We start from the raw sequence: 20,106 nt of genomic DNA, 5'->3' as shown, positions 1-20,106 counted from the left end.
CGGGCGAAGCTAGTTAAAATCGTATTTCGACAAATTTAGTATAACTTTAGATACAGTGTGTCATAGTAAACTTCCACGTGAAATTTAGATTCCCAATAATAGCGCGAAAACCATTGATTTTTCATGGGTATCAAGTAACCTTTGTGTTAATTTAGGGTTTTATCTGTCCCCATCCCAAATTTCCCGTTCAGCAGTTTTTGCACGGCATTACTAATTCCCGGACGAGCTTTGTCACAAAAAACTCTGTTAAAAGCTGCTTTATTCGTGGGTTCGATTCCCACGACTGGAAAATGTTTGTGTGATGATCATGAATGTTTTTCAGTATCTGGGTGTTTATCTGTATATTATAAGTATTTTATGTATATTATTCATAAAAATATTCATCAGTCATCGTTGTACCCATAACACAAGCTTCGCTTATTTTGGGGCTAGATGGCGATGTGTGTATTGTCGTAGTATATTTATTTATTTATTTATTTATTATTTATTTATTTTTAAAACATAAAATTTGTACGTTTATTTGTCATACCTGACGGAAAGCACTTTATATTTTCACCAGTATATACAACGGTTACTTTAGGTGATACATTTTCTGGTACATACGACGTTATATAGGTTACCTGTAAAACGAAAATCGTGAATGAAATAAATTAATTGTTAAAATATCATCAGCCTATTGATGTCCCAATATACAGGCATTCTCCATCATATTATAGATTTAGAGCAGGTTTTAGAGCATTCACCCATCATGCTCCTGCAATGCAGGTTGGCGGGCTTTATTTGGGTTTGGGGTCTTTTAGCTTCGAACTGGAAGACTCCAAACCAACGAAAAGAAGCCAACAGCAGCTACCTGGCGCAGATAGCTTTCAAGCGGTAAGGACGCCTATATTATTAAAAGTATTTCAATTTTAAACCCTTAACTCCATTCATATATTCGAATATATATTTGTAAAAGGTTACATCTTTCACACATAAACCATTAAACAGTTTTGTATGTTTAAAAAGACATAGATTTAATCTTATCGAGGAGATAGGATTACTTTTAGCCAGAAAAAAAACCGGTTCCCCTGATTTGAGAGGTAATATTAATGTTTTGTATATAGGTCACAGGATTAAAAACTAACAGAATACCTCATTCAGCCGTTGCATGAAGTGCATTGTGTCCAAAACAGAGAATACGTCTGGAGCACGTCTCTCTCACACCCGCGGAATGTTGCAAGCACACAAAATTATCCCATTTTTTTCATTTTATGGTTTAGAACATTAGAGGTTAAATAATTACCGTCAAGTACTAAATGAATGAAGAGAAAGCCTTCTAAAAACTAACCGCCTTCGAGAAAGACTAATAAAGTGGACTGGTTTTGATGCTTCAATATTAGTCGTATTCTGTATGTTCTTAATTCTGTGATTAAGGTACGCATTTACCTCGTGTCCAGCATTAGCTATATGCTCGACCAGTGCATCACCCAAAATTGCATGGCTTTTGGTAGGTATTGGACTCACAACCAGATATTTAAACGCATTTATTTCACTGAGTGAAGCTAAAAGCAAGACCCAGCACTGCACTTTCTTCAACATTTTCTGTAATAGCAAAATGTAATTTAGGTTTCATATTTTATTATATTACCAATTTACAAAAATAAAATAAAAATCGTTTATTTCGTTTCTTACATTATAAATAATACATTTTGAGACCTCCTAGTGAGCATCAAAATACCTGTGTCAGGAGGCTATTTACATATAATATTATTTTAATAAAATTAATAAAGCGGTGATAGCCTAGTGGTTAGAGCTTCAGCCACTCATTCAGGGGAGACCCAGTTTGATCCCCGGCACGCACCTCTAACTTTTCCAATTTATGTGCGTTTTAATAAATGCAATTAAAATATCACTTGCTTTAACGGCGAAGTAAAACATCTCGAGGAAACCTCTATATCTGCAAGTTCTACTGTTATTGTTCTCAAAGGCGTGGAAGTCTACCAATTCAGCTTGGTGGACAACGATCTAAACCTTTTTTTGGTTTGTTTAAAAATTCACACACACACATTTTATATAAAGTAAACACATATAGTACATAACAAACAGAAGAGAAAATGGGGAGTGAAAAGGCGGTCTTATCGCTAAAGCGATCTCTTTCAGACAACCTTTAACGTTAGGAAAGACAAAGAACGTTTCTCATTCCGAGAGGAGATATGTGCTCTCTAGTCGGCCGGTAAAGTAGTAATGATGATGATAATCCTAATACACATATACACACACAGTCAATTTACGTACGTATCTAATTTTTACCTAATGTTTTTTACACTGGAGACACTGGAGTAAAAAGTTAAAATATGTATCATCTTGTTATAACAGTGTACTGCTGGACTAGAGGCCTCTTTTAACGGGAGGTTTTGCTCATAATCATCACGCTTAGTCATTGCAGTAGATGGTAGAGTATAAGCACACACATACACACATAGTCAATTGACGTACTTATCTAATTTTTACCTAATGTTTTCTACACTGGAGACACTGGAGTAAAAAGTAAAAAATATGTATCATCATGTTATAAAAGTGTACTACTGGCCTCTTGTAACGGGAGGTTTTGCTCATAATCATCACGCTTAGTCATCGCAGTAGATGGTAGAGTATTAGCACACACATACACACATAGTCAATATACGTACTTATCTAATTTTTATCTAATGTTTTCTACACTGGAGACACTGGAGTAAAAAGTAAAAAATATATATCATAATGTTATAACAGTGTACTGATGGACTAGAGGCCTCTTTTAACGGGAGGTTTTGCTCATAATCATCACGCTTAGTCATCGCAGTAGATGGTAGAGTATTAGCACACACATACACACATAGTCAATTTACGTACGTATCTAATTTTTACCTAATGTTTTCTACACTGGAGACAATGGAGTAAAAAGTAAAAAGATATGTATCATCGTGTTATAACAGTGTACTACTGGCCTTTTGTAACGGGAGGTTTTGCTCATAATCATCACGCTTAGTCATCGCAGTAGATGGTAGAGTAATAGCACACACATACACACATAGTCAATTTACGTACGTATCTAATTTTTACCTTATGTTTTCTACACTAGAGACACTGGGGTAAAAAGTAAAAAATATGTATCATCATGTTATAACAGTGTACTACTGGCCTCTTGTAACGGGAGGTTTTGCTCATAATCATCACGCTTAGTCGTCGCAGTAGATGGTAGAGGATTAGCACACACATACACACATAGTCAATATTCGTACTTATCTAATTTTTATCTAATGTTTTCTACACTGGAGACACTGGAGTAAAAAGTAAAAAATATGTATCATCATGTTATAACAGTGTACTGCTGGCCTCTTTTAACGGGAGGTTTTGCTCATGATCATCACGCTTAGTCATCGCAGTAGATGGTAGAGTATTAGCACACACATACACACATAGTCAATTTACGTACTTATCTAATTTTTATCTAATGTTTTCTACACTGGAGATACTGGAGTAAAAAATATGTATCATCATGTTATAACAGTGCACTGCTGGACTAGAGGCCTCTTGTGACGGGAGGTTTTGCTCATAATCATCACGCTAGGTCATCGCAGTGGATGGTAGAGAGAGATTAGCACTGACAACGCTGCTGTTATATTGTCTTTGTCACCTCGTACGAGGTACACGAGGTAGGTAGTAAACGTAAACGTACCCATGGGACGACGAGGTTGAAACTGTATTCTGTTCTTGTGGATCTGTGGGTTTGGAACCTTATCTTATATCTTTAAACGAGCAATTCTTACATATATATAATTGGAATCTCGGAATCGGCTCCAATGATTTCCATGAAAGTTTCGGGGGCAATAAATCGATCTAGCTATGATTCAATTTTAGAAAATTTCATATTATTCGTGTTTTCCGGTAATAGCCGATTTGCTGCAAACAAAGTTGCACGGGTCAGCTAGTGTAGTAGTTATGTACCATAAATTGTGAATGTGTAAATATGAAAAAGTGTACAAAGGAAAGCTTATCTCTATAAGAGATCTCTTCGAGCTACCACAGGATGTGAGTAAGATGATTTTATTGTGGTATAAGTCAAAAAAAAGTACAATATACTAAATTATAACTACTAAAAATACGCAATATACTTAATAAAACAAGATTCTACATACTAATACAGAATAAATACATAAAAATAATATAATAAATACCTTTAGACCTTTTTCTTCGATATAGGAATTTCTCAATACGTCAATATTGTGAAGTTAATGAATTTAGTTATGACCATTATTTCACTGTAATTAAGAAGTTAGTTTATTAGTAACACATCAAAATGTTCTGTAAACGAGACTTTAACTTTATCACAATTATTTGTATTGTTGGTTACACTCACTAGCTATTTTCAAGTCTTTGTTTACTTAACACTGGCAGAAAAAAACTTTATATATTATTCTGCTGTTAAAAAAAATAATATTTTTAACGACCTCTGTATACCTAGCATTAAGCCTATATTAATATCACAAAGGAGTTTATTATTTAACACAATACTTCAATTATAACTAACGTAGAGTGTGTGGACTGTGTGGGTTATATTATTGTATGATAACCGAACAAACAAACATTTAAGAGCCAAGTGCGATACAAACTCGCGTATACAAGGTTCCTTAAAATAATTATATGGTTCAATTTTATAAAATTAAAATGCATATAAAAATTTTCGGAACCGACAGGATTTCAACCTGCGACTCTCTGGCAATCGCGGCCTGAGCGCTTTCTCCAATTAAGCTACCGCTCTCCTACCGTCGATGGCAAAATTAGTATATGCCTTTCACATCAGTCTTATAGCGACTATAAAAACACGAATAAAAATTAAAAAATTTGGTTCAATATTAGGTATAAGAATTCGGGTACACTACGGGACCAGTGGTAGGTGTGATACTTCACAACAATTTTGTATAGAACATATGAATGAAATAATGGTTTATTAAAATAACCTTTTTACCCGACTGTGAGAGAAGGTGGGTTCATTGAAGACCTGAAAAGATAGAAGCAACATTTTTATTTGAGTATTTTATTTTGGTTTTGAATAGTCTTAGTTGACAGTGTTCACAAAAGCAGTTGAAGGCATCTGCCGGGTACCCAACCAATATAACCAACCAAATTATGAGAAGTGACGAGTGAGTATACCTCCGACAGCGTCTATGAATACTGTCAAATATTCTATTTATTTTTATTATTCTATTTATTACATATATTTTACAATATACACTTAGGATAAGTTTCCGCATATGGTGTCATAATGTGTATATTATAGCGGTGATAGCTCAGTGGTTAGGACTTCGGTTTCACTACCAGTGGACCGAGTTGTTATCCCAGCACGCATATCTAACTTATCTAAGTTATGTGCGTTTTAAGCATTTAAAACATCACTTACTTCAACGGTGAAGGAAAACATCGTGAGGAAACCTGCGTGCCTGAGAGTTCATAGTGGACTACGGGCCTTCTCATTGTGGGAGGAGACCCGCAGGGTGATTAAGTATCTCGCGACAGGCTCTTGCAATTACTGCTGTCAAACGCCACTTTGCCATACAAAAAATAAACAAAAGTGACGTTTGACAGCAGTGATTGCAAGATTTACGCCTGTCGCAAGATACATTTTCACCCTTTTTTTTATACAGAGAAAATGCCTGACGCATAGCACTCCGTTGGGGGAAACGTAGTGGGACTTGCACCCACTAAAAACTCTGTGTGTTCCTCGATAGACCTATAAGTGAGAGCACGTGGTTCACTTGCGTATTCACCGCACTCTCGCCAAGGTTTTGACCCCCCAGTGCATGGTGGGTCCTATCATAAATGGCCTGATCGCTGCCAAATCCTCCAGAGAGGCGTGCGCTCCACGGCACGCCACCTTCTTAGGCCTGTCATTAGTTGGCTGACAAACTAACTTTAAAATACGTTTTCACCCTGCGGTGCCCAGCAGGGCTAGCAGGGATAAAAACTAAATCCCCGTATTATATCCTCTAACAAGGCATATAATTAAACCTGCTAAAGCACGGGAATATGGAAAAGGAGAATTTTACCTCCGTTTATTATTACACATATATTATTTGGATATATGTGTAATAATATATATATTCGACTTGTGCGCCAGTGCTCTGAGAGTTGGTAAAGCTGTGGGAGAAGATAATTTTTTATCCTTTTCCCGGGGACTTAATTGTCACCTGCCCATGCTAGTCGTGCTGTAGTGGGCCTGTTATGGGTTGATATTATGATGATGAAGATGATGTGTATATTAAGCGGCTAAAAGTAGTTTTCGAGATTCATAAAGTTCTATTGGTTTACCTAGTTGCCATAATGTTACGCTCAAACTATAAGTCTTAGTCTGATGCGATCATGCCGCCAGCGATTTAGCATTTCGTTACGTTGTCGCCTAAAAACCGTGTGGGTTTCATATAATCGCCACACCTCAAACAAGTTGACGTCTTAAACTGCATCTTCACTTTATATATGGTAAGTTATAGTAAAAAAAAAAGAAAAATACCTATTAGCGCTACTTCACTCCAAATGAATATGAATAAAACCGTGAGTCGTCGTATTAATTTAAATAAGAGGCAGACCGACAATCGAATTATTATAAAAAATAATTTCGTTAAGGTACCCTAAATATGATAAGCTATTTATACTTCAATATTTATCTTGCGACTTCCAAAAGAGGAGGAGAAGCGGAAGAGGTTATCAATACGAGTTTCTCTTTGTGATATTTTTCAACCAAAAGTCAAAACCAAAAACTTTTGTTATTCAAATGGACTTTTACTTCGAGGTTTTATATGATAGTTACGCCCGTTTTATAAAGGCAGAAAAATTAATTTTTTCCTTACCTTTAATTTGGCACACAATACATCTATAATATAAGCACGAAATATCTTTGTTTACACTTACTGCCAAAAGAAGAAGTTGAAACAATAAATATTACACAGCTCACAAGTCACAACTTCACTTCACATCACGAAAAGCCTAATATTCAGAAAGACATTTAATGACACCGAAGTTGAATATTATTTTTATGTGTGTACCCGCGTGTGTGGCGGATAAAATTCAGTGAATAGCGGTTTTTTTGTGCGAGTGCAGATTGGTGGAAACCTGACGCCTTTGAAAACGATGTTTTCAAAGGCGTCAGGTTTCAGGAATCACGATGTTTTCCTTCACCGTTGAGGCAAGTGATATTTTTATTATTAAAATGCTATGTTATAGCGTTACTAAGAAAAGTTAAAGGTGCGAGCTAGGATTCGAAGTCGGCCGAAAGTGAAGTCGAAGTCCTACTCTGAGTACCTACTGTAGCTACTGTAGTACCTACTGGGCTGTCACCGCTTAATTACTAAGATGATAGCGGGCTAACCTATTTATTAAGATTTCAGTCTCAGGATTAAAGGTAAAATATTTGTCACTTACTGGATACAATTTCATGCATGACAGAGTAATTATTTAGTCACTATTAAAAGATCGTCAAATAAATAAGTCCAACTTTAATATAATCCCTATCCCTATCTCTATCCCTATCCCTATCCCTATCCCTACTAATATTATAAATGTGAATGTAAGTTTGTTTGTTACGCTCTCACGCAAAAACTACTTAACCGATCCTCATGAAACTTTGTACACATATTCTTGGAAGTGTTAGAAGTAATAGAAGTTACGGTGGTTGGAGATAGAGGACAGAACTCCTCAGCGGACAGCAGCAAACCCGTCATTCAAGACTTAGCGATACTGAGTTCTTTAATTTTTTTTTGAACTACAACTAAATTTAATGCCACATCAAAAAACAAAATCAAACGCAGACGAAGTCGCGGGCAACAGCTAGTAATTAAATAATTGCTCAGTCAACTGTTAAGTTATTAAGTTATGTTTAAGATTACTACGTTATGGCATTGAAATTGATGCAACTATCAAAATTTATACAACATACACAATATGCGTAAATATTAATCATCTATTTAGAAATGATGATAGCTATTATATACGTTTTACAATAATATAAAATTGAGAAAAAAATTTAGGGATGTTGAAATCTATAAAATTAGAAATTCTTGGATATTATCGCAACGTAATAACCATTCTTTGATTTTATCTAAAAATGTACGTCACTTTCCTAATAATATTTGGTAGTTTATTATGTAGGTATTCCTAGTGGACTTGGCAGACATTATCTTGCCCGGTAAAGCAGCGCCACCTATCGGGTCTAATTGAACTTTTAAACAAGAAAACTATTGCCATATGCACATAAAATTTCATCGTGATCGGTCGGTCGGTCGGTTAAAGTGTTACAAACACACGTACGGAAAGATTTTAGTTGTTATTTTATCGTTTAAATCTTCTTGAGAAGCATAATGTATTTCTTGAGAATTATAATTCCGGAATCTTCTTTTTGGTGGAGGTGTTCACGGTTTCTTGTCTGGTGGAAAGCTCCGGCTGCGGTTAGTAACTACTGAGAAGACGTCCCGCAAAGCGTAAACGTTCTGGTACAATATCGATGATGATAAAGAAGAAGAAGAGGAAGATGATGATGATGATTATGATGATATTAGACAGCCACTAGATGATATTGCAGTCTAGGGCTAACTTGTAGTGGAATAATAATATGGGAAGGGATAAGTCCGTAGTCCACCACGCTGGCCAAGTACAAATTGTAAGACTTCACACACCTTTGAGAATATTATTACTAACCATTCTCAGGCACGCAGTTAGTTTTTTCACGACGTTTTCCTAAGCATTTAAAGAAAGTTATTTATCCTACCAATATTATAAATGTGAAAGTGTGGATGTTTGTTCCATGATCACGCAAAAACGACTGAACGGGTTTGGATGAAATTTGGCATGCATGTAGCTTTTGACATGGAAAAATCATAGGCCAATTTATCCCGATTCCTTAAGCAGTTCCCGAGGGAAAACATAAAATTGTTTCCAAGCTAAGCCGCGGGCGGACACCTTTGATGGTATACATGTCACTTATGCTATGGAAAAGGACATGTACTTTCTCGATCTCTGAAATAGTTCCAGTGGTGGAGATTAAAAATTATATCTAGATAAAGGTATTATCGATTTTTTTAAAGTTCTTAACTTGTACATATTATTAAAGGTAATTTGTACCTGCACTTAAGCATTGTGATAAGTTCAGAATTGCAGAACATTTGATAAATCGATAATACGATAATGCAGATCACTTATCTAAGAAACTCCTGACATTATGTCAAAAATATTTTAATTGTACTTTAGGGAATAATGAAAATAAGACACGTTTAAATATATATCTTCAAGTTTTATTAAAACACCTTAAACAACAAAAAAAACGTATAAATTTTTTGTTTTACAAAATAGTACCTAACTCCCTAGTTAATTTTTTCTTTTCTTTTTGCTAAGATTAAACTCTTTATAAATTTCAAAACATATTTTAAAACTAAAACAATGACTAGCAAAACTAAAATAAAATCTAAGTAAAGCTTTTGGTACCAGGGTACCATGAAGGCTGGAGAGCGAAGATGCGGTGCGCCTTGTGTCCTTACAACATGGTCTACCCAATGCACTAGTTCCTTCTCCGGTGGTATTGGCCTGTCGTGGTATATTTGAGACAATTCCTTTACCCGCGTTGTGTACCTGAAAGAAAAAGTCGGGTTATGCGAGGTTGCTAGCTGTCGTCAAATAATTATGTATTATACAAGTAAGTATCTAGTTTTAAGATTTTTAATAGTCTCTATTGATTCTGTTGTATGTCAACTCGATGGTCTAAAAGTAGTCCTGCTTTGTTATCTTTTTCACAATTTTAAGATAATATGAGACGATTATTAGACTTGTCAATTAAGTTAAGTACATAGGTTTATGTTCAACAGAATTGGTAACACTCTTTATTTAAATAGATATAGTTTTTACAATCTATGAATATATAAAATATATAATATATTATCTTACTTTGGATTATGAAGAAATTCTTTAATTGCTTTTTCTATGTCTGCAGCCATCGAATATGATAAATCTACTTTTTGCGCGTAGCCGTTTTTAACAGCTCTCGCTACGTTTACAAATTGATCGGCGAAAACTGGTATTCCAATTGTGGGTACTCCGAAATGTATCGACTCAGTTATTGAGAGCAGACCTCCGTGTGTGATGAATAAAATACAATTCTTGTGTTCTGTAAAATGATACAATTTAATTTATATTAACTCGTTCGTATACTGTTTTGCTTTTTCTGTATAGTATAGTTTAGTATAACTTTTGAATATTAGAAATTATATTTGTGGTATTAATTTAACATTTCAATAAAAAAAAATTTGTTTACGATATAATGAATCAGTATAATAGTGCAAAGATAGTTTTGACTATTATGTTTTAGTTTTACGTTTAATAATTAAAGAAACATTACATTTTTATCCTTATATTATTTTGAGACAACCTCGATTATAAAAAATACAGCTTCACCTTCTCTAAATCTAAATTACCTGAGTTTTCCAATATGGATAATTTTACCGATGTTCCATCATCGACCATATTAACTGCTTTTCTAACGCCTTTTTTTGTTCTTATTTATTAAAAGCATTATTACTTATGCTTATTAAGAATTTTCTTTTTTTTTCTCGTTGTTTTAAGTTAAATTTTTCTTAAATCTGGTTAACCAGTTTGTTGAGTTCCTTTTTATGTTACATTTGCGCTTCTTTTTGATTAAAAAAAAAATATCTTTACCTAAAATGCTTTGTTGTGGTGCCCACTGAACAATATGAACGTTATTAGGTCTATTGGGTAAATTCTCTTCGAATTTCCATATCACTGTCTGCTTAAATTTACCAAACATTTGTAGCAATTCTGCTTTGACCTTTTCCGGGAACTGTTTGCTTCTTAAGTTTGAACCCATGCTAAAATAAATCACGCCATGCTTTGCGTTGTCCATCAGTTTTTGCAGATCCTTTAAATCACAAATAAGTAAATCTCTTTAATAAAAAAAAGTTGGTCATCCTGGGCTGCATGCTAGCTTTAAGTGAATATCCGATCTTTTTTTAAATAAAAATCAATATACAATAATAGAAAATATGGCGGGAATTCTAAAAAATTCAATATATACAACAAATATATTAATCTATTAGACTAACAAAGCAAAAAAAATTTTTTATGCTTACACCTTTAAATTATGACCTGTGATTTATATTATGTGTAATTTAGTTAATAAACAAAAAATATATATATATTTTTCCATGATAAATATTTTATCAAGGCATATGAGAGCTTAATTTGTTTGGCGTGACGGAAAATGTGTCGATTTAACTACCAAGGCGCGTGAGATATTCCACATTAAGAAAAAAGTTCAAATATTTGGATACATAATATTTTAATTGATTTCGCAAATAAATAATAACGTACCTCAGGTAATGGTTTCACTGTTGAACTAATATGATATCCTCCTATAGGAATTATATTAGCTGGCAATCTTGCTGGACCACCCATAGATACGTGCGAGTTGCTCAAAATTAAAGAAACATTATACCTTAGTGTTTCAAAAGATGGTACGGTATTATGTCTATCTCTAATAGCCGGTACAAAAAATTCATTATAGATATTTTCTTCAAGACCAGATACCCAACTGTAAACAAACCAAAATGTTAAAATAACCTTTTTTTTCAAGGGATATAAATACTGAGGATGTTTTCAATTAAGGCTCATTTACACAAGACCCATATTATGCCTGGTTAGTACAGTAACATTGGAGTGATAAATGATATGCAATATACAATGGACGGTTCAGGGCCAACCTAGTGCAGAGACGGCCCAGGAACAAAAGTGAAAGAAGAAGAAGACTTGCAATCTTGCAGTCCAAACATCACGTACTATTCTTGCTATAGACGCAAGTTCCCATTAATAACTGTTCTTGTTGCAAACAGCTCATGCGGCTTGTTGAAAGACGTTCACATAAAATTTCATGTTTTCATGGAAACTCAAAACTCGAGAGCAATAGCATAATGGGGATCCACGCTGCAAGTTTATCGAACAGATGCCCATTAAGCGAGCGGGCTATACGGCTACCAAAGATTAAAAATTTAAACTCTGCAGGCTTTGAGGTGTCAAACATTTTTATTTGCTTTATTTATCCTATCCTTTTTATAAAATTATTGAGAGATAGTCATAGGCAGCAAAAATAAACTTGTAGTGTACACTAGAGTACACAAAATAAGCAATTCATTGAAAGGAAATTGTATACAATCTTATAATAAATTACCAGTTGATATCTTGGGGATGTGTCAAAAAAAGATCAAAGTTTGTATTCAGCGGAAGCTTATAGAAAATTCCTATTATAGTATAAAGGATAACGTATACGATAAAAAGCTTGAGTCGCAAATTTTGATCTAACCAGGTTGCTTCTTAAATATTTTCAAAAGGCAACTTTAGATGGTGATATAAAAACGGAACACACGGCTAAGTTTGTTTAGGGCTTCCGTCACTACTCACTACTATATACACATTTTGTATGTAATCAATGCATTACAAGTTCCATCTATGTGCCTGTTTGAATAAAGAAACATTTGATTTTGACTTTATCTTTAATTACAATCCACGAAACAATCCAACAGTTTATCGATGTAAATTATTCGAATGAAACATAATAAACAATGTTGTTTTTAGAATTTGACATGGCCGAACTCTTTGTGGCAACCTCTATGATTACTTTTGCAGTCCGTGGACCCCCATTCCCTTTGTGTAACAAAAGACAACTCGAAACTCCAAACGTTCCTGTCAACATTTTCATTAAATAATCGATAATCTGTTCAATTTCATGCTTATCATCCGCGTGTATCAGCTTTTAATTCTTGAAGGATAATTATTGCACGTTTTTTTTCGAATTCAAATATTGCTTTTGCGATGCGAAACACCGAAAAGTACGAGTATGTCCTTCTTCAAACTTATCATACAAGGTAAAGTTGCGGGTAAAAAAGGCCTAGCCGTAGAAGAATATCATGGATAGGCCACTAAACCATTATTTAGCGGTCTCCAGTTGAGATAGTCCTAATGATTGCCAACTTCCGCAAGTAGACGGCACCCTAAGAAGATTGCGTTTGTATGTGCAAGAAAATAGCCTCGTCTAAATAAGCATATACTTACAAAGTTTGTAAAAGCCTGCCCATCGTCTGAAAACATAGTTCCTCGACCCGTTGCTTAAACGTTAACGGTGGAACGTTATCAGATAAGATGTCCACTGTGTAAGCTGGATTAGGGATCTCATCTACCAGTCGCACAACCATCCAGTGAGGTTGTACAGTTGAGAACCATATCAAAGGACAGTCAAAAACTGCTGCAAATCTAAAATTTATCATAATTATTATCAATGAATTTATTGAAGACTTCCGTGGCGCAGTGGTAAGAGCTGTGGGTCTTATAAGTAGTAAGTCTCAGGTCAAATTAGGCATGATGCCTACTTTTAAAAAACTGCCCTATGATGTTTGGAAATAAAAAGTGCAGAAAATTATTATAGAATACAAAATATATTTTAAATAATATTTTCCGCGAATGCTTGCTGGGTATCATGGCAAAGGTAAATTAGAGTTAAGTAAGTCCTTGTCCCATAACTAAAGATTATTTATTTAGGTGTTGATAACAAAAAACTTAGCAACATTACATTATATTCATTGAAAATGAATACAGATCTCACTTGGAATATGAATAAAAATACGTTTTTTCATAATACATGAGCAATTCTTTGTTACTGTCAACATACTTATTAATAATTAGTTATTTACCCAGTAAATACTTCGTGGAAAAGCCATTCAGTTATCACAGCATCAAATTTTTGATTTTTGTCTCTTATTAACTTTTGTAAATTCGGGTGTTCCAGAGTGTTCCTGCTCATATTTATGGTCATTGGTACGAAAGCTAATAAACTATTACCCTCATGCGTATTATCCATAATTGCCTTTAGATTCATGGCTCCATCTAAAACATTATTATTTATTATTATCTTAATATATATAAATCTCCTGTCACGATGTTTGTCCGCGATGGACTCCTAAACTACTGAACCGATTTTAAATTAATTTGGCACAACGTGAGCAGTCTGGTCCAACTTAAGAGATAGGATAGCTTAGGTCTTTAATTCATTTATTTCAAGTAGGCCTAATTATAAGCACTTTATAGTCGCAATTTTATTTTATTGCAAATTATTTGTGTATGATTAATTGACAGTCACAACTCACATGTTATATATATATACTACTGTACTCATTTAAGGCTTAGCGATACTGAATACTTTAAAAACAAAATCAAACGCAGACGAAGTCGCGGGCAACAGCTAGTATATACATATATTTCTTGTGTGCGTGTGTATGTCACTGAACTCCTCCTAAATGGCTGGACTTAGATTCACAAATCAGCCCGACGGATGGCGCTGGGGTCTGCTAGTTCCACCTGTACGTGATCCTCTCAAATCCGAGATGAGGAGATTCGTAGAAGAACTAGAGTTACCGACATAGCTCAGCAAGTCGCAAAGCTGAAGTGGCAATGGGCGGGGAACATAGCTCGGAGAACCGATAGATGTTGGGGTCTTAAGGTGCTGGAATTGCGATCTCGCACCGGTAAACGCAGCGCGGTAAACCCCCGGTAAATGCGGTAGGTCGGCCCCCAACGAGGTGGACAGATGACATCAGGCGAGTAGCTGGGAGCCGTTCGAGGCAAGCGGTCCAGGACCGTGTATTGTGGAACTCCCTACAAAAGACCTATGTCCAGCAATAGACGTCAATTGGTTGAGGTGATGAACATGCACCACCTACCTCTCTTCTTGAGCTGTGTTTTATGCCTTTGGTTGCCTGGAAGAGATCGCTATGTAGCGATAAGGCCGCCAAATTGTATACTTTTCGTTAAATTTATATTTACAATTTTTCTATATGTAGTGTATAGTGTATTCAAGCATTCATTCATTATTGATTAGGGTAACTGAAATACTCACTGCCTCGTTAGTCTAGTGGTTAGCATGTTTATTGACGGATCAAGAGTTCCTGGGTTTGAATCCCGGGTCAGAAAATTTTAGAACTGTGTTTTTTCTGTTAAAGAATTTTCAGTACCTAGCATGTAGTTAGGAAATTGGCAGTTTCAACCCCCGTGCCTCGAAGAGCAACTTATTGCATAACCAAAACAACGATTTACAAAAGTCGGTCTCAATGTTAAATCATTTTCGACCAGCAAATCTTCGAACGTGCGAGAAAAACGAGTGAGGAAAAATTGTTGTGAGTGTGTGGTGAAAAATTTTATAATTTTAATATTATGACTAACTTGTGACAGTAGTCGTTAAAACTCACCGACCCACATTATAACAGAGTGGTGGTTCTATGCTTTAACCATATTTCCTAGTAGCTGACCCGCGCAACTCAAATCGGTTATAATCGGCTATAATATCTTAAGTTTTGTTTCCAAACTATATCAACGCGGCCCTCTGCATTTTTCTTGCTTTTAGCATTTCCATACCCGTCGTAACTTCTAAACGATAGTTCCAATTTGAATAATTTAAAGAATGTAAACGGCATGCCTTTTATATATATCCCATATAAGTGGCACCCTGGATGGTTTAGATTCAGAAATTAGCCGGACAGATGGCGCTGGGGTCCGCTAGTATTTTATATATTTTACTAGCGGACTATATATAGATTACCTTTTAGATGGATTATTATAAATCGAACGAATAAAAAGTTATATAGAAGCTGCATAGCTAATAAGGTTTTGTAATACTTAACCAAGCGAAATTTAATTATGTTTAGCGAAAAATTGAGTAAACTTGTGACAATAAATACTGAGTGGGCGAATTTTATATCAAATGAGCTATTATTGTTTTTGTCCCATCTTAATCTTGTTGTCTAGGAAATAAATATTCATGGAATAATATTTTATTAAATAATTAATAGTGGCCGTGTCTAATATTTGAAGTTGCCGCAATAAATTCGCTCACTTAGTATTTTAGTAAGCCATATTTAGTTTTCTCTACCTTTAATATACTTCTGTTTTTTAATCTAAAATTAATATTCATCATGACAATATATTAATAAAGCCCTACCCCCTGATTACTTCCGGACCAAAAGTGCCGATCAGAAGAACATACATTTATTTCAAGTCGACTTGAAGAGAATTCAAGAAGTTTTGATACGACGCGTCTGCCTGTTTGTTGTGAATCTACCATCGTTTAATAGTATTAAAGTAAATATAATGTCCGCAATATTTAATGTAGTAAATCCGTACCTGCAGGAAAATATTTCAGATTATCGCTTAGATCAACAACTGTTACTCTCGGTATTGGCTTTTCTGGCAGAATCACAGTTACATAAGTCACCTGAGGAAATAAATTGTAACATTTTAGATAATACATAAAAATACATAGTAAACAAATTGTTGTCATTTTTGGAAAACAAACAGCTATAAAAAAAACAAATTGAAATAGATAAATGAAAATCTTATTTTTATTGATATATATATTGATTGAAGTTTATTTTTATTGATCTTAATCAATAAACGTAAACGTTAAGTACGTTACGTTAAAAATAAAAAAAGTTATCAAAGAAAATGTGCATTATAAGACAAGTTAGGAGAAATGTTGTGTATGTAAACATTTCATTGATAGTTTGATTAATAAATAATAATAATAAAATAATTTATTGTTCCATAGAAATTACAAAATTTCAAGGAAGTTTGACCACTAATGTCTTCACTTATCACTATTAGTATAAATATATTTCGTATTAAAGTCACCAACGTATCAGTGGCAGGGCTTAAAGTCACCATTCACATTAAATACATAATAAGCCAAAATAAGTTTTTATATGTGTGTTGTATGTATTGATGGCTGTGTGTGTGTAAGGTTTTATAAGTTTTACTTGAGAATTACATTAATCTACATTTCACAAATTTTGTTCACAACTTTTTCATTTACCTCGTGTCCAGCATTAGCTAAATGCGTAACCATGGCGCTTCCCAAAATTGCATGGCTTTTCCCCGGTATTGGACTAACAACCAAATATTTGTAGGCATTTGTTCCATACAACAAAGCCAATAATATCATGAAATGCAGCCATGTATGCATCTTCTGCAATGAAAAAAAAAGATTTTTTTTTCAGTTATTTATTTGATATGAATAAAACGTGTTTGTTTGATTGAAGTTAGGGTTGCTAGCTTTTAACGTTAAGAGCTTCTCATAATTAAAAAGTTAAGTTAATGTGTTAAAAAGAAAATGATTTTAGAGGGTTTTTAAACAAGTCCCTCAAGCATTTCCTCAATAATAGGTATATACCTTTATTCTGTATCGTAGTTAATTATAATTATATCTGTATCAGAACTAATAGCGGACTCTGCACCTTCCTTATATTTTATTTTATAATCAATATCGCCATGCCCCTTATTGAAATAATGATTAAAGGATAAGATATTCCTAGAAGCGTTTTGTGATAAAAGTACCTTTCTATTTTTTTTTTATAATTATAAAACAATAAAATATTTTTGTTTAAACAAAATTTTTAAAAGAATAATAAAAATAAATAAACCATTGAAACTTTGGTCGGCATTGGTTACTTTTAAAAAAAATATTCGCTTATTTTGAGTTAAGATTTTTATTAACTTACTAGCTTTAGCCCGCGACTACGTCCGCGCTTGTCACGGTTTTAAAAGAATCGTTTGTTTATGTTTTACTTATAGTTTTACCCGGGCTTTAAATTATGCAATTTGCTCAATTCTGGAGCAGTTCTATTGAAATTTTATCCTTCAAGAATGAAATTTTTTTTAACCATCCTAAAACTGTCCAATCCTGTGCATTTTCGGGACATAAAGTCTGCGATAGTAGCTCCAAACACAGATAATAAACAGACGCACAAACTTTTGCAATTAACTTTGCATATTTATCAGATCTACACGAAAAAATACATCTACCTATCCAGTAGAAAAAGATATATTTAAATCGGTTAACATTTGGCGGAGTTATGGTGTAAAATCGTCAAACACTTTCATTCCCCTCTCCCAAAGGAACTGAGCTGAATCGGAATAAAAAGTATCCTATGCCCTACCTCGTAGTATAAATTATAATTGTGCAAACTTTCTTTTGAATTCATTTAGTAGTTTCTGCGTAATACTTGACCCAGATAAAGACAGACATACACGAAAAAAAATTACAGTTCTAGGCTTAGTACTGGTAATAAAGTGCTCTCCAAAAAATATAAATAAATAAATATATTACGACAATACACACATCGCCATCTAGCCCCAAAGTAAGCGTAGCTTGTGTTATGGGTCCTATGATGACTGATGAATATTATTATGAATAATATACATAAATACTTAGAATATACATATAAACACCCAGACACTGAAAAACATTCATGCTCATCACACAAACAATTTCCAGTAGTGGGAATCGAACCCACGGCCTCCGGCACAGAAAGCAGGGTCGCTGCAAACTGCGCCAATCGGCTATATAGATTAAATCAATGCATATTTTGATACACATATGGCTGATGTTTATAATAGGATCCATAATTTAACATCATCATTTTAACGAAGTTTATTAAACAACTGCGGCAACGACTCTAGTAATAACCCAGTCGTAAATTTCACTCCCATTATAATTCAAAATAATTAGATCTACGATTTAAACCATTCAAAAATAATTACACACGTATTTCCAAGACACTATATCCACCAGACACCTTATATATAATTAATTAAAAACACTGCATGCATCCAGCACGAAATAATATTGAGTGTACAGCTGTAGTACTAATGAACGAATGATATAGTAGTTCGATATACTTAAAATGATAAGAATCTGTTTGTATACGTAAACACTGATTATAGTTAACAGGTCTGCTTCTAATCTCGATATATTTGTAAAGGTTAATAAATATACGTCTGTCTGTTCGTATATATAGGATTTTATATAAGCTTATGTTAAATACACACTGAACTTTTTAACAGACATCTTCACGATGTCAATGGGTAGTTTATTGTAGAATTGTATGCAATGCAAATTATTCTTATTTCTAATTTTCAAATTATTGCACTCACATTTTTCTTTAATTTAGATTTTTTTTAATAACATACATTCAATTTCCAAATATGTAGTTTTTATATTATATGTAGGTTTTTTCCGGTTTGTTTGTTGCTGATTAACCCTTATGATTTTAACAGAGTAACGCGGGCTTATTGGTGAGTTTCGGAATGACGCTTTGCTAGCAGGAGTTGCCTGAGGACGTCTCGTGTACTGCCGAACCTCGGTTCAGGCGACGAATGAAGCGATGAAGTGGTTTTCTTTCTAATCTTCTTGTTATTTACTCGGTCTTTTACCCTTAAACCTAACATGCTCCTTTCCATTTTTCTTTGGCAGATAAAGATTATTTGATTTGTAAATAAAGATTATATATTAATTCCAGGCAGTTTATTACAAGAGGTGTAATACTTATTAAGAAAAATTAGGTGCCAATTTAACCAAGTACAAATAAGTTAGTGTGAGACTGTAGTGAGGTGATTATTTTTTTACTTCTCTTAAAGTCTTACTTTAGGGTATGTGTAGTCAGACTAAAATTCAGTTTTCTGCACTTGTGCATAAAATATCAAGTTATAATTGACTTTCTTGCTTCGGATTCAAGTATTGTTGATTCTAAGGCATACCTAGGTGAGGATATTTACTACGTTCTTTTTACTTTCTTTAATTTATTCCTTGCTTTTTCAAATACCCACATATATGAAATAAATGACTGTGACAACAAAAAATCAAAACGTAGGTATCGTCCGTTGTTGTAACCGTAGGAACAAAATTAATGTAGTTGTGGTGTAGTTTTTTTTAATCTATTCCAATTATTAGTATTATTACAGGTGTGTGTTGATATTTTTGCATGAGAAATCTTTGTTATTACATTCTTTTCAAAATAACAACTCTGGTGCGAGTAGGTAACTATTTACCATTAAAATAATAACTAAACATTGAGTTAAAGTAAAATATAATGTATAAGGGATACAGAAAAAAAAATGCGCCATATTTTACGAGTTGTTTGGTCTATTTAGAAATAATTTATTGAAAGAAATAAAAAATAGTGCTAAATAAGGTCATAAAATCCATTATATCGTTTA

General features: G+C 33.9%; 2 protein-coding genes across 3 annotated transcripts in view; both read right to left on the bottom strand.

The window, feature by feature from the left end:
- The window catches only part of LOC120633984, a 30,700-nt gene extending 23,648 nt beyond the window's left edge, over nt 1–7,052 (bottom strand). The window contains exons 1-5 of the mRNA XM_039904422.1: nt 6,864–7,052; nt 4,980–5,020; nt 4,197–4,280; nt 1,426–1,581; nt 530–620 (exon numbers count right to left, since the gene is read on the bottom strand). Of these exons, the coding sequence (XP_039760356.1) occupies nt 530–620; nt 1,426–1,578 (244 nt within the window). The 5' untranslated portion in view covers nt 1,579–1,581; nt 4,197–4,280; nt 4,980–5,020; nt 6,864–7,052. The remainder of the gene's footprint in view (nt 1–529; nt 621–1,425; nt 1,582–4,196; nt 4,281–4,979; nt 5,021–6,863) is intronic.
- A 2,316-nt stretch (nt 7,053–9,368) lies between these two features.
- LOC120633742 (UDP-glucosyltransferase 2-like) lies at nt 9,369–18,745 on the bottom strand. Of its 2 annotated transcripts, none has more exons than XM_039904072.1 (9): nt 18,652–18,745; nt 16,925–17,077; nt 16,237–16,327; nt 13,755–13,947; nt 13,120–13,317; nt 11,386–11,605; nt 10,714–10,933; nt 9,946–10,165; nt 9,369–9,633 (listed from the first exon to the last, which is right to left on the bottom strand). In XM_039904072.1, the coding sequence occupies exons 2-9, from the start codon at nt 17,072–17,074 to the stop codon at nt 9,369–9,371; spliced, it is 1,557 nt and encodes a 518-aa protein (XP_039760006.1). In that variant the 5' UTR covers nt 17,075–17,077; nt 18,652–18,745. The 2 variants fall into 2 exon arrangements, with proteins under 2 accessions (XP_039760006.1, XP_039760007.1); XM_039904073.1 differs by having other exon boundaries at nt 18,656–18,745.
- Between the last annotated feature and the right edge of the window lie 1,361 nt (nt 18,746–20,106).

The sequence above is a fragment of the Pararge aegeria genome, chromosome 22 (assembly GCF_905163445.1).
Source record: "Pararge aegeria chromosome 22, ilParAegt1.1, whole genome shotgun sequence".
Taxonomy (NCBI): Eukaryota; Metazoa; Arthropoda; class Insecta; order Lepidoptera; family Nymphalidae; genus Pararge; species Pararge aegeria.
Note: the sequence above shows the minus strand (reverse complement) of the source record. Positions and strands in the feature narration are given on the sequence as shown.